Below are 15,227 nucleotides of genomic sequence, written 5' to 3'. Positions count from 1 at the left end.
AAATGAGATGGAAGGAGAATGGCACATCCCACAGTTTTGAAGGCCTTTGGATTCTTTGCACGATAAGTTAGAGGGCCCGTTCATTCTTTTTGCTGTGACACATAAACCTAGACTTAGAGACGCAAACCAACCTATTGCTGTGCCAGGAAATTCTACGAAAGAAGCTGGAAGTAGCACAGACTGACCAAAGCAGAAACGAATCTCTCTTGGGAGATGTACAGGCAAAATGGGAGCACAAATGGACCTGCACTCAGGAGAGACAGTCCCCGGAGAAGGACATCATGCTTGGTAAAGAAGAGGGACGGCCAAAAAGAGGCAGATGGGTTCATGAGGGAGGGGGGAGAGTGGGGAACAATGAGGGGGTGATGCCAAGGGCCCCAGTAGAAAGCAAATGTTTTGAGAATGATGATGGCAGCAGCTGTCTAAATGTGCTTGACACAACGGATGGATGGGTGGATGGTGATGAGTTGTAGGAGTCCCCAATAAAATGATTAAAAAGGAAACAAAAGGACGATGGACACAGTGGCTGCAACGAAACGCTCAGAGAGAAGAACACGTATGAGGATGTCACAGGAGGGGCCTTATATCATACAGCGAGATAGACAGATAGCGGTATAATATATGCCTATTTTCACAAACAGGCATGGAAAGAGCCGGTTCCCACCGGCAGGGTAGGGTAGAACTTACCAAGTGGTGCCTGGCATATATAGCCTCGCTTACTGTCACACGGAACATCCATCCATTGTCCTGCATCCCTGGATTTGCCTCCAATCATAACAACACAGTCAGCCTGTGTGTTCATGGAGGAAGAAAAGGAGAACAACTGTGAGTTGGCCGTGACTTAAATTAATTCATTAATTTAAAAAATCCCTCTGCTGTGCACAACCACCAAATTTTAAGACCGTTCACATTCATTTTCAGAATGCTAAATCCATCGTGACATTTCACGCAGTTGCCCCTACTTTCCATGGGGTCCCTCACATCTGAACTCTTGATTTTTGAATTCAGAAACCAAACAGGTTTGGATACCTTTGAAGATAGGCTTGTGACGCCCTGCAATCGGACATGTTATGAATTGCTATCATAACTCGAGGACCAAACAAATTAGGAAGATAAGGAGAACACAGTATTGTCTCTAGAGGAATTCTCAGAATCGCCCAGAATCATCTAAACCCAGAATTATCATTAAAGAGAAAGAAGCACAACCTCCATCTCATAATCAATAGCATTTCAGAGTCTGATTGGCAGGGCTGTTTGCTATCAAACAATCATGAACTCTTCCATCAATGGCATCTTCATCTCAATGAATTATGGTAACAAACCTCTCTTACCCAGGACTTTCTGTCAGGAGAGATAGTACAGGTATCTTACTGTTTAAACTGAGCTGTCATTTTCTTGTACCTGAGAGTGTCCATGTAGATACACACCTGACGTGCCATAGCATTAAGCCACTGCTACCCTTCTCTCGGCATAGAGGTGATTACCGGCATGGACATAGTGGCCATTTACTGGGAATCTCCCACAGGTACAAGATTTGACATTAACCCAATAGGCACACCAGACCCAACTTATAGGAATTTGTTTTTTGTTTTTTTAAACCGTATATACTTGAGTATAAGTCGACCCGAATATCAGGCGAGGCAACCAAATTTTACCACAAAAAAACTGCATTAAAAATGTGCTGAAAGAGGGCAACAAATGTATAGATGTGTTTTATACAATTGATCTATGTATTGTGATTAATTGTATGAGCCCCAATAAATTGATTATAAAAAAAACCTAACAGATACATAAACACAATAAATATGTATGTATGCAAATCCAAAAAAAATGTGCTGAAAAACTTGGCTTATACTCGAGTATATATGGTAATCATTTTATTGGGGCTCGTACATCTCTTATCACAATCCATACATCTATCCACTGTGTCAAGCACATTTGTACATTTGTTGCCATCATCATTCTCAAAACATTTGCTTTCTACTTCAGCCCTTACTAACAGCTTCTCGTTTTCACCCCTCTTTCCCCCACTGTCCCTCCCTTGTGAACCCTTGATAATTTCTAAATTATTATTATTTTTTCATGTCTTACACTGACCAATGTCTCCCTTCACCCACTTTCCTGTTGTCCGTTCCGCTGGGAAAGGGGTTACATACAGATCATTGCGATCAGTTCCTCCTTTCTCCCACCACTTTCCCCTTCCCCTCCTAGTATGGCTACTCTCAATATTGGTCCCGAGGGAATTTGTTTTTTGAGCTCTCAAGTTTCACTTCTAATTTACGTCTGCCATTTCCCCTTTCGTTTTGAAACTTGATATCCATAAAATGCACACTTTATAATATGCATGTACTCTCTCTATCTCCTCATCTGTGCCCCACAACCTCTGCACACACACATCCCACACCCCACATCCCTACGCCCTCCACCCCCATCATTCCTTCACTCTGGGGTGTCCATTTTCTCCACTTTAATACACACTGACACACATGGGTCTCCTTGTCTCATTCACATAGACTTAACCTACAAGGAATATACTCCCTTTTTTTTAAGTGTGCTAAGAAAATTAAATGATTTTAATGGATTCTAGGGAGCTTAGCTCATCTGTCCAGTAGACTCCAACTCAGGATGCCTGATTTGGTGGCTTGTTCAGAAACAGATCGCCAGGCCTTTCCGCTGAGTTTCCCTGGAGCAGCCTTGACCCTCCAGCGTTTGGGTTAGTAACTGAGCGAGCACATGGAGGTCCTAACCTCACACCAGACTTCCTTGTCAAGGCCTCCTCTGTATGAAACTACTGCTACAGCCCAGGCCACTGGTTTCTGCTCAAACCTACTCTCTCCCTGTTCTTGAAGACTGCTTGCGTTGTCCCTCAGCATGGCCCCCTCATCCTCTTGCTGAGCTCTCCTGGTATTATATTTTATGCTCTTTAGAAGCAAGAGCCATAGCTGGTGCTTCTTCATGCACTTCCCCTCCACTTAGGCACGCAACGGCAGCATTTTGTACAAATGAAAGTCTCCGGAAATGTCTACGACTTCATCTCACCCCAAGTATCTTCCTCTTAGCTACTGCCGTGCTTTTTAGCTGACGCTGTCCTTGTTTACATTTACTTCTTTACTATCTTCTTCCATACATGAGAATATACTGGCAGTCTAGCTTAAGCGTGAACTCCTTTAAGGTAAAAACGAAACCATACGTTTCTTCTTGTGTTTCTCAATGCCAGTAGCACGGTGTTTGGCATCGATTGGCGGGCTGTTCCACACGTAAGGGAAAAAGTGGTCATCGTCTCGCTTAAGTTAATGGTCAGTGGTACTTAGTGCAGTGCCAGCACACCATCACTATCTACAGAATGCAAGCTCAATAGCGCTGCTGCTGCTCGCATCTGTAAAAGCAGTAGCGGCCCCGCCACCTACACCCCTAATGCTGCAATCTCTTCAAGAATTTAGGGACAACTGGGGCAAACAAAGCTGCTAACTCTAGATTCAAGCGTAGGTTCAGATCACAAGAGCGTTCCAGATTGGCACTGGGTTTTCCTACTTCCTCAAGCATATCTGCTCCCACCTCCACATACACCCCCAAGCCAAAGAATCATTAACTGAATCTACATTCCTTCTCTCAAGGTGGGCTCCGTTTGAAATAGCTGAAACCAGTAAGAAGGAACTGGATCAGGGAATCCTCCGGGGGATTTCCCATAGACAGTTCATCACTAATATGATGCCTTTGAGAAAGGTGGCCCTGAACTGATACTTACATCTTCATAAGAGAGACTGCTTCTTCTTCCACCAGGATAACCTTTCCCCCAGTTTGTGTAATGAACTCCCCGCTGATTTGTCCAAAGGAATGTGTGCTCGGAATTGACATCATTCAGCCCAATCCAAGCATCAAAATTGGATCCCCTCATACTATAGGTAAGAAAGGCTGGAAGAAAAGTTCACAAAATAATTTTAAGCTTTGGGGGAAAGGATTCAAAATGTAGGAAGTCTCTAACATAGGTTGATGTCAACATCATGAACGGCATTCACATCTTTATTCTTTGTAAAAAGCACATTCCAACCTTACCTAGTCTTCTCCAGTGGACACACGCGGCTCTGTAGAGCATGCCAGAACTGCCCTGCAGGGTCTCTAAGGCTGCCGTTACTTACAGAAACATGCCGCCTCGGCGTTCTCCCCACACGGTGGCTACTGTCTTGGAGATGCCGACCATTCATTGAGCAGCCAACATGTGTGACACCAGGGCTCCTTAGTCTATCCTTAGCAAAGGGTTATGACTACAGTTTGGGACTCTGTCAAGGTTCTGAACACCTGACATGCTACGTTTTTTAGTTTGGTTGTTTGTTTAGAATCTGGGTCCCAGCATAGGATTGTGTACACTGTCGGAGTGCCCTGCTGGTCAGCAGCCATACATGAGCATGGCCCCAGACAGGGAAGCACTGGTTTCATCCAGAATGAGTCAGGAGCAGTCTCAGAGCGGCTCATAGCAACACTCGTCCCACAACTGCCAGGAGCACGGGCCTCCTACATGGATGGCCCTCTACCCTGTGGAAGAACGATGTGCAAACCCTTAAGCTTCGCCGTCCTTCCTGAATGTCAATAGGAAGTTGAATAACTAAGCACTTGGAGTTGCTATTAGAAAATTCAAGATATATAAAAGCCCACAGGGATAGGATGCTATTTCTTTATGAACCGACAATCCACAGAAGAGCCACAGTAATCAAACAAACAAACAAAACCCATCCAACAATGTGCAGAAAGAGATGCTTTCAAAGAGAGACTTATTTCTGTTTTGTTTCCTTAAAAAAAAAAAAAAGAGTCTAACTTGTGCCTGATTCCCAACCTAACATGAAATGTGGACAAGCTCTACCTGCCAATATTTTAACACTGAATTTTTTTCTCTGCCAACAACCACACTGAGAAATCAACAACGTGTGCCGGGGTTGCCAGAAATAATGTTATTTTATCCGAAAATTGTTTCCTTCTGTGCATCTCTATGACCCAGGTTCTGATTTTGGCATGGCAGGAATCGGCACTTTGTGGCTGGGAGAGGAAATCAGTGAGTGTTTCTCTGCTGGATAGCTAAGCCCCAAATGTGGAAGGCCGGTTGGAGAACTGGGACAGTAGTATCCTGACCATTTTTAACATGTACTAAGGTTTGACGCCTTTCTTCCAGGGTCCAACAAGTTCCTGAACTCATCACCAGTTCTCAGTGAAGGTTTGGATGATTTTTTGTACCCTGTGTCCCAAGAGAGCCCATGGAAGCCTTTGCCAAGAAAAAGAAACTCTTAGGACCTAGCCCCTCAGGATTCTAGCATCCTTTTTCCTTCTTATAATTTTTGAGATGTATCTTTTTTTATACTGGAAATATGACTTTGGAAGTAAGAAAAACCTCAGAACCAAAAAGGAAATACCCAGTCCACATGTCCCAGCATGCTTACAAATTCTATGTACAGTAAACATTTAGTCGGCATCTTTTATGCTCTGCACCCGCCAACATATGACTACCTAGCATCCAGTTGAGTTTGCTTTGGTTAGGGGCCATCAAGTTGTTTCTGACTCATAGCAACCTGATGTACAACAGAAGGAAACACTGCCCGGTGCTGCACCACCCTCACAAACATGGTTATGTTTGAGCCCATTGCTGCAGCCACGGTGTCAATACATCTCCTTGAGGATCTTCCTCTTTGGAAGTGCCAAGCATGATGCCCTTTGCCAGGGACTGGTCTCTTCTGATAACATGTCGAACATACAGGGGTCCACTTCTCACCACCTGCACTTCTAAGGAGCATTCTGGCCAAGATGGATGTATTTGTTCTCTGGCAGTCTTTCAATATTCTTCTCTATGTATCCATCATTACGATACATCAATCCGTCTACAAGGGTCCTTATCTATCTTCCAACTTTCACATGCATACGAGACCACTGAAAACGCCGTGGCCTGGCTCGGTCACGCCTTCGTCCTCATCAGGGCATCCTCAATGCTTTGTAAAGAAAATTTGTTGTCCTCACAAAGCAACCCCTTCCATCAGTTCTGCTTGACAGAACCACCTCTTCATTCTGAGTCTGAACTTCCTGTGACTTCCACCTCCTGACTCGCAATCTTCTTTCTGGGACCCCACAGGGTTATCCTTTTAGGGCCCACCTCCTTGCTTTTGAGGCCACCTAACCCAGCAGTCTTTTCAACACCCCTCACCCGCTATAGTGTTCAGAGTACTCCGCCCGTTACCCATTGCAATCTGACTCACCTTTGTTGGATCAACATCACGCTGAACATAATTTGTCAAACTTCATCGACCATGTGCCTCAGATATGGTCACTGACAGACAACACTAGGTGGCTCTCCTTTTATAGTGGTGTTACCGCTTTTGTAATCTGCTTGCTATATGGATAGTTGAATTTCCTCCGATTCCACCCTGCTTCATAACTCTGCTATATTCTTATATGTGTTATCAAGATTTTTTTCTCAATAGGTTAACATTTTATATGTGTGATATTAGTTTTATTGCCTGGTGTGTGATCAGGCGACTAGGAGTGCAGGACATGAAAAATTTCCTGTCATCCCTAAAACTGCTTCTACTTCTTTGTTTGAGGAGTGGGCTGATTTGGTAGGAACCGGATGAGTGCGATTAAATGCTTTTAATTCCCTTTTTGCTCAATGTTATCCAGTTTGTTATGATCCTTTGTCTGGTCAATAAAAGGCAGGTAAACATCTTTCTGGTATTCATCCAGGATCCATCTGACATCAAAAAAGATCCTCTCCTGTGATACATTTAAACGCATCAGGGATTGTAAAGCAGCCTGCATACCTTGCTCTTTTTCATTGAGGATAGATACTAGGTTTCCTTTAAATTCTTTGCAAGCCGTTCGAGCCTCATGCCAATTTTTCCTTTCATCTTCCACAAATCCAAAGATTTTTAAACACTGAAATGAAAGGGAGAAAGTGGTGTCGAAAGCAAAGACAAGCAAACAAACCAATAAATTGCAGTCGGGTTAGCTCAATAACAGTTTAAAGTATTCATAAAGATGATCACTCCCTGCCGTGCATCCCATTCTGACTCAGGGTGGCCCTACTGGGAAGAGTGGAACTACTCCTGTGGGGTTCAGACTCTTCAAATCTTTACAGGGGCAGACAGCCCCATCTTTCCCCCGTGGAGCGGCTGGTGGCTTCAAACCACAGACCTTGTGGTTACCAGTTCAGTGTGGGTAGTCTACTACATTACACCTACCACGAGGGCTCCATTACAGCACATATAAACTTTATCACCCCCAAATCAAAGTGTTGGGGTTTTTTTAATTGTTGGTTTTAAGACACACAAAGTTTCTTTCTAAGATGACATTTTATGAATCACATTTTCCTTTGGGACAACTGGTATCAGTGGAGGTCACCTTTTTCTAGGAATGTTCTCAATTTCAATAGAGAAGGTGTCTGGGAAATTGCTACCTGTTCCATGCCCCAAATTGTCTATAGCAGTGCAGGAAGCCTACGTTAATGGTTGAACTAAACTGCTTTGCCATTCTCCATACTAACTGATGCTGAGATGACAACTACTTCTTCTTCGGGTACCTTGTTGTTGTAAAAGGCCCAGCCTTCTGCACACCTGCCTCGGGCCGGAGCTGTGGTTGGGGGAAGGGCTGTGCTGTTGATGCTGCTGTTGTGCCGGTGACAAATGAAGGCATGTGGGTAACCACAATTCACATCATTCCAAAACCCTGCGAAAGAACAGAAGGCCCCGTGCAATTTGCAGGTGTGTGCTTACAAACACGGTTTAAAAAATGAATTCAGAGGGAATCTCAAAAAAATCGTTTAGCCTGCCTACGTGAGTGACGAGAAGAATATATGCAATATCCCTCAGCTCTGTCTCAGAGATGAATTGTAGTGAAGCTTAAAGAGAGTGCTCTCTAGGAACCAAGCACGCATTTGGTGTTTCAGGTGTATGTTCTAAGTACCGTATATACTTGAGTATAAGCCGAGTTTTCCCAGCATATTTTTAATGCCATCTTTGTGGTAAAGGTGCCTCGGCTGATATTTGGGTCATCTTACACTCAAGTATATACGGTAGTTAACAATGGGTTAATAATACCTGAGCTGTATTTTGACATCTGCTTGGTGTTCCAGGTAGACCAATTATCTCATTGAATTCTCTCAGCAACAGATTAAGCAAATTCTATTCTTATTCCCATTTCACAGCTAGAGAGAAATGGGCAGAGACAGAGAGACATATTCTGCATATTTTCTCCAAAGCTGAGCATGAGCACAGTGTCTCAGAAGTGCTGACCAGCTCGTGGGTGAGGGCAAACGTTAGGCATCTTTCGCTTTGCTCGTCTCTGCTAAGTATGCAGTTGGCCAAACCGTAACTGAGGGATGTGGGCGATCCCATCCCATCCCAAGGCGAAGGCAAACAGATCTTCGGCTTGTCTACCTGAATTTGAATACATGGTGACACAGTTTTCGTCATCATTTGCAAAATTGGGTTCACCTGTGGCCCAAGCCACAAAATCCACTTTGCTTCCATCCATCCAACTGGAAAAGAAAATTCAGGCATCTCGCATCAGTTCAATGGTTAGAATAATTGGCTATCTATCGTGTAGTAGGGAGACCAGGAAAGCTGATCAATCAAGACGAAGAGATCCTTGGGAACAGAAGATGTGGACTTAGAAAACACTGGCGGGAAACCCCCCGGTTCCTCAGTGCTTGGCGCTTCCTTTCCCGTGCTTCTCTGTGGCAACCCTGGTGCCTTGGCGATCTGTCTTCTTGTCCCTCTTACAAAGAAGCTGTCTTTATTCCTAATGAGGATAAAGCAACACAGAATCCCAATTCTACCCTGGAAGTGGGCCGGAAGCAACACTTCCTCCAAGGGATTCTTCAGGCCTGATTCTCCCAAAACAAAACCACGAAAGAGGCAGAGGGTCTAGAATTTCTCATGATACCCATTCCCGGGTTTTTACACTTCCTGGGGATTTGTCGTCTCGGGCACGTGGGCAAGGGCTCATTTTCATAAGTCCTAGAAGTTCAGGGGCTATCACAGCTGGAAAGCAGCCCTGTGGCACTATCCAGTAAGCACTGGGCTGCTGACTACAAAGTGAATGGTTCAAATTTATGAGCTGCCTCTTGAGGGAAAGATGAGGCTACCTGTTCCCATAAGGATTCATAGTCTCAGACACCCTCGGGCCTGACTGTGAGTTGTTATCAACTGGTTGGCAGTGGGTTTGGTTGGGACCAGCTGTAAGAGGACCTAGAAATCCTCCAATCTGAATCTCTCATTTTGCAGAAACAGGGCCTTGTCTAAGCAGCATTCCCACTCCTTAAAAATAAGAAGCTTAAAAAAAATAAAATGAGAAGCTCAAGTTTTGACCTTGCAGTAGTAGTGAAATGAAATATAGGGGCCAGGAATCCATATCTGCTCCTCAAACCCAGGAAGAACATCTGTGCTAATAAACAAGGAAAGAAACCCCAAACCAGATGAATTTCCTCCCTCCGGAAGCATTCCTTGGCCCCTGTATCTAACGGAAAACAGTACAATCAGTCCTTTGCAGGGCAAGTACTCTGTGCACTCGAGAGAGTACTTCAAGGCAGCGCTGCTGGACAAGCAAGTGGGGCAAAATGAAAGGATCCCTTGGTTATGCACCCTAAAATCCCCTCTGACCAGGATCACCATCGGAAACGTCAATGCAGTACTCAACGCTGTCTAACCCATCTTCTTGTGGACACCTTAGTGACACACGAGGACACTCTAAACTACAGAGGAGTTTTACAGGATGGAATTGGAGTTTGAGTGCTTTACTTGAGAATGATAATGTTCAGTGCTTAATGGGATTCTTTTAAATTAATTTTACGCCCTTGTATCTTGAGAACCACGTAGGATTCTTTTAACCAAGTAGAAGCTTCAGAATGTTGATCAGATCAAGTTTGTATGCTTTACTTACCTAAATTTTTTATCCAAGCTGATCAGTAAACCAATAAAATATGCTGACTGGGGATCATTTCTGTTTACCTAAAACACAGAAGCATATTATAGTTCAATGTCTATTTCCATAATATGCAAATTATTCAACAAGAATCTACACAGTCATTAAGTAGGACAAAGAAGCCACGGTGGTACAAGTGGTTGCAACAGGCTGCTTAACCACAAAGTCAGCGGTTCTAGACTAACTGCTGCTGCTCAGAAGAAAGATGAGGCCTTCGGTCTGGTGAAATCTCACAAGCTCAGAAACTCTAAACGGGGTTCCTATGAGCTGAACCTCAAGGCTCCACCATGTTGGGTCTTGAGGTTGTAAGGAGAGGTTAAGGAGCCCTCATCACACTGTGGGGCACGCACAGGGCTGATAACCAAAAGGACATCGATCAACTCCACCAGTCCTTGCACAGGAGCAAAGACCTGGCCATTTGCTCCCATATGTATCTCAGAGTAAAAGCTGAACAAAGGGATTGATCTACTGCCTCCTACAGGGGTGTTATGAGAGCAAACCATTTGGTCCAACAGAGATAGACTATCTAAAATCCATCACCAAGCAGCTCTACATTACAAAGGACGGATCCCTAGCGGCATAATAGATTATGGTTCTCAACCTTCCTCATGCTGCCACCATTTCATATAGTTCCTCATGTGGTGGTGACGCCCCCCAACCATAAAATTATTTTCGTTGCTACTTCATCACTGTCATTTTGCTACTGTGATGAATCGAGCGACGCCTGTGAAAAGGTCATTTGACCCCTAGAGGGGTCGTGACCCACAGGTTGGATTAAGACCTAGGCAGTAGGTAACCACAGGTGGGTAGTTCAAATGCACCAGCTGCTCCCACAGAGAAAGATGAAGCTTTCTGTTTCCAGAAGCATGTACAGTCTTGGAAACCCCACAGAGCAGTTCTAAAAGGTCACTGTGGGTCAGAATCAACTTGATAGCAGTGAAGCCTTTTTGTTTTAATCATTTTATTGGGGGGTCGTACAACTCTTATCACAATCCATCCATCCATCCATCCATTGTGTCAAGCACATTTGTGCATCTGTTGCCCTCGTCATTCTCAAAACATTTGCTTTTGCTTGAGCCCTTGTCATTGTTTGGAATACGCCAGATAAGGCTAGGTTTGTAACAGCTCGTTGCGAACTGTAGGATTGGGAAATCACATTAGTGAACTGCAAGCCATCAAGACTGGAGCCTCACAAAGCTCAAACCAAACTCTGTTTCAGGGTCCTGGGATTGTGCACTAAGCAGGTGAGCGATACGGTCGTTGACCACTATCTTTCCCACTCCTTTGCATCCCACCATCCTCCCCACCAAACAAGGTTTCCATCCAGCCACATCGCTGGAAATGGTGCGTGGGGTGCCTCTCTTACGCAACATGGTTGTTTATCTCACACCACTGTCCCATCCGTAAGTGAATCCTGTTCTTACATATTTCCAGAGAAACTTCTTCTCCGATTCCCCTTTAATGGAAGCAAGGTCCCCAAAGTTCTTCTTGCAGAACGCCCGTGCGTTGTCCATGTTTTCCTTCTCTTTGCTAATGTAATACTGTTCCTGCTCATTGTAAATAATCCAGCCATCTGCAGTGACTTGGGGATCTGAAAAATGGATGTCAGAAAGGGATCCGGTTTACGTACATGGATGGAGTACCTGGTGTGTACGCTGCCCCACACGAAGAGGACACAGGTGCTAGTGCAGAGGTCACTGGGACCGTGAGAGGCCAGAATAAGCAAAATATTCGTGTTGTGTCCACCAAACAACATAAGGCCAACTGGCCACTTTCGACCAACCCTATAAAATGGCCCCTTCTGTTCCCAGCTCAGCGGCTCATCTCAGGACTGAGTGCCAGACCCTGCTGTTACCTTCCTCCAGCGCAGCTAGAAAGATTTACATCCATGGCGCGCTCATCCCAAGAGTAGACATTACCAGAAAATGAGTTTTAGCCCAAGATCAGAAAGACCTTTCAAATGGCTGGATTAGGATACTTAAGGGCAGAATAGGAGCTCCAGGGAATTTAAGGGCCAAGCAGCTTCTTTCGACTGTGGTTCTGTTCTACGGAAGAACACCCCAGATAATCACGTATTCCTGGGGTCCTGGTTCTCACGCCTTATGGTTGCGCCAGGCATAGAGACCCGAGCTTTGATGAGATTCTCAAAGATATTAAAAACTATTGCTCTGTACCTTCTTAGCACAAGTAATTCCCACTGAGAAGGAGAAAAAAAGAGAGAGAAAGAAAAGAAGAAGGGATTATACATATGGAAAAGATTAAAACAGAAACACCTACTGTCTTGGGGAGCTGGCGTAGGCTCGGGTTTTAGTGTCTGACCTGTAAAACAAACGAAAGTGAAATGCAAAGCATGCTGGGACTTCTGCTGTCCGGACACAACCCTCAGAAGGAAAGCAAAGAACATTCATTTGAAATCAGGACACCTCGGTTCAAACAGCGTTTGCCCTCATTTTGCCAACTGCCAAAGGCGTGGAAGATAGCTATAAACAAGTGAAGTAACGTGTGATCAATATTTGTGCTGTGGCATTATTGAAGTAGCTGTGAAATTATTGTAAACGCCACTATTTGAAAGTATTAAAGATAGAGCATTTATCTGCAAAACGTGAAATATTTCATCCAAGGATCTTGCTAACTACATGCTTTAATAAGAATTAAAGGTAACTTGTGGTTTCTTTCCAAGTAGTGCATCTGGGTTTTGTTGGAATCTGATAAAAAAAAATGTTCACGTTATCTAGTGTTTTGGCCTGGTGTATTTAACATCCTGTGGAGCAGTGGGGAAGCATTTGGCTACAAACCACGAAGTTGGCAGTTCGAATGACCACCCGGTCAGTGAGAGAAAGACAGGCGTTACAGTCTCTGAAACTCACAGGGGCAGGTCTGCCTTCTCCACAGCATCCTCCAAGGTCACTGCGATCAGGAACTGCTCGATGGCAGTGAGTCTGGCTTTGAGTTGGAGTGGCATACTTAAGTGGCGCCGGCGGCACAGTGGGTTTCAGAAGGGGCTGCGGTTGGAAGCCACGGCCGGCCGCTCTGCAGGAGAAAGACGAGGCTCTCCACTCCCGTCGAGATGTTCAGCCTCCGAAAAGCCACAAGGGCCAGGTCTACTCTGTCCTGAAAGGTCACCGTGGTCGGAATCGACTCGATGAATCTGGTTTGGGATTTGTGAGGCGTAGAACGACGAAAACGATGAAAGAGAGACTAGTCCTTGGTAACTCAGAGACCTTTGAAGACGTGGCCACCTTTCTGAGAGTCAGAAGTGACAGGACAGCACCCAGCCAACCACAAATCCCAGGAAAGCAGAAAGAGCCAGGAAAGCCCACCCAGAGAGCAGGAGCCCAGTGCACTCCTGGCCCTAGGGCGCAGCCAAGGCCCATGGCCACAGGAGGGCGGTGTCCGCCCTCTGAGCTCTGTCCAGAAGAGGCCCTTGTATTTGTTGGTCTCAGGGCTGATGTGTTTACTTCCTTTCTCTTCTTCCTATTTGTCGGTTGCTTTGTTGCTCCCTCCATCTAACTATCATCCGCTTTCATCTATCTAAACCTAAGAGTCTGGATCCTTGGGCCCGAGTACTCTCTGATTATGTGGCTCTCATGAGTCACAGATAAGGACTGATAGGATGTGTTGATGTGTTTGTGTTCACTAAGATCACTGCCATCCTGACTTGTGGGGACCCTCTAGGACCCTTTAAAACTGGCCCTGTGGGTGTCCGAGACTGTAACTCTTTAAGGGGGTAGAAAGCCTGAGCTTTCTCCTATGGAAGAGCTGGTGGTTTTGAACTGCTGACCTCGAGGTTAGTAGCGTTTCCCACCACGCCAAGTCTAATAATATCAAGGGCTTAAAAATGGTGCCGGTTCTCTGTGTCGAACCTGAGAAGTTTGTATGTAGAATAGATTCGGGGAAACTATCACTTCTTTGATGATTAATTAGGCAGAAGGTGAGAAGGTGAAAAGTTTGGGGTTTTGTGGTTGTTTTATGGCCTTTCCAGAGCTCTGCTTACAACGCGGTGCACACCCTCCTGCTCCGGCTGGTCACTCTAGAACCTGAGCCAGGATCTCAGCTCCTGGGAATGATTTAGGAGGACGTGACCATCATCCCGGATCCCGGGTGGCCTTTGATCTTCTGTCCCTTTGGAACATTGGTCTGCACTCAGCAACTTCATTCTTATCTGGTGAAGGGATGGCCCCTGACAGTTCCCTGATTTGTATTTTTTCATTTTGTGCTTGTTTGGTTTCGCGAGTAAAGGGACGACCTTGGAGCGCCAAGAGTTTTGTTCTCCGACACATGATAAAGGCAAGAAACGGTCTCCGTACCTTTTTTAATCTGGCAAATCCAGTTGTTAAGATGTTCACAGTTGATATCATTCCAGGACATGCTGGGGTCTCCTTTCAACTCACCACAATATTCAGTGTTTTGATAATTATTAGGTTCTCCAAAAGCCCAATGCTCATACGAAACCTGTATCAGAAACATTCCATTGCAATCATTTATCGCGCGTCAGACCGATGGCACTCATTGGTCCACACCGGGGAGGAGAAACACATTGTCACTCGTGCCCGTTGACTTTGCTGTGCGAAACAGCGTTGCTTTAAAGCACAGTTTACAAACATGGGTGGCAGAGAAAGGAATGTGATCGCATAGAAACGTTTGCCGTTGAACAGAGAATGCTGCTGACTCCTAGAGGCTGGACTTTACTGTCATATAGAATGGATTCAGGACTAGGAATTCTATGCAGAAAATAACCTGGGGAAAAGCTTCCACTCCTCAGTATCGGGAGTTACTAAATTTGCAACCTATTCTTAAGGGACATTCTTTCAATGTGCTGTTACGAGCTTTCTCTTTATACAAAAACACACGCGGTCCTCCTTACAAAACAGCAGGACTTGTGAGACATGAGGAACTAAGCTTCCAACGTTGGACCAATGAACAGCGGAAACAAACGCAGGCCTTAGATCCCAGAGCCCTGGTGGCTCAGTGGTCAAAGCGTTTGGGGCGGTCTGCTTATGGCCTTGGGAACCCTACGGGTCAGCTCTACTCCATCCCATGGGATCACTGTGGGTAGGAAGGAATTGGTTTGAAAGCAGTGGGTCTATGAAGTTCTCAATGTTGTCATCACCGCCCACAGGGCTTTGGGCTGGGCATGATGTGGGTGGGTTGTGAGCGAAGACAGAACTGGAATTACATCACAGCACTTCCGGTGCCGACTGCAGCCGCCAAACATCACCAGCCAGGGCCAGGGCCTTTCATTTCACCCCTGGTGACCTGGAGAAGGCTGCCCA

The 15,227-nt window shown here is 45.2% G+C and overlaps 1 protein-coding gene across 1 annotated transcript in view; it reads right to left on the bottom strand.

Annotated features, from left to right (window-relative positions):
* MRC1 (mannose receptor C-type 1) overlaps positions 1 to 15,227 on the bottom strand; it is a 101,320-nt gene that overhangs the window by 15,781 nt on the left and 70,312 nt on the right. Inside the window, exons 15-23 of the mRNA XM_045285614.1 lie at positions 14,262 to 14,406; positions 12,232 to 12,273; positions 11,379 to 11,545; positions 9,913 to 9,980; positions 8,409 to 8,509; positions 7,553 to 7,698; positions 6,795 to 6,909; positions 3,746 to 3,912; positions 688 to 790 (exon numbers count right to left, since the gene is read on the bottom strand). Of these exons, the coding sequence (XP_045141549.1) occupies positions 688 to 790; positions 3,746 to 3,912; positions 6,795 to 6,909; positions 7,553 to 7,698; positions 8,409 to 8,509; positions 9,913 to 9,980; positions 11,379 to 11,545; positions 12,232 to 12,273; positions 14,262 to 14,406 (1,054 nt within the window). The remainder of the gene's footprint in view (positions 1 to 687; positions 791 to 3,745; positions 3,913 to 6,794; positions 6,910 to 7,552; positions 7,699 to 8,408; positions 8,510 to 9,912; positions 9,981 to 11,378; positions 11,546 to 12,231; positions 12,274 to 14,261; positions 14,407 to 15,227) is intronic.

This window comes from Echinops telfairi, unplaced genomic scaffold (assembly GCF_000313985.2).
Source record: "Echinops telfairi isolate 266 unplaced genomic scaffold, ASM31398v2 ScPeMD7_7473;HRSCAF=8511, whole genome shotgun sequence".
NCBI classification, from domain to species: Eukaryota; Metazoa; Chordata; class Mammalia; order Afrosoricida; family Tenrecidae; genus Echinops; species Echinops telfairi.
This window is presented reverse-complemented; position numbering and strand designations above follow the sequence as displayed.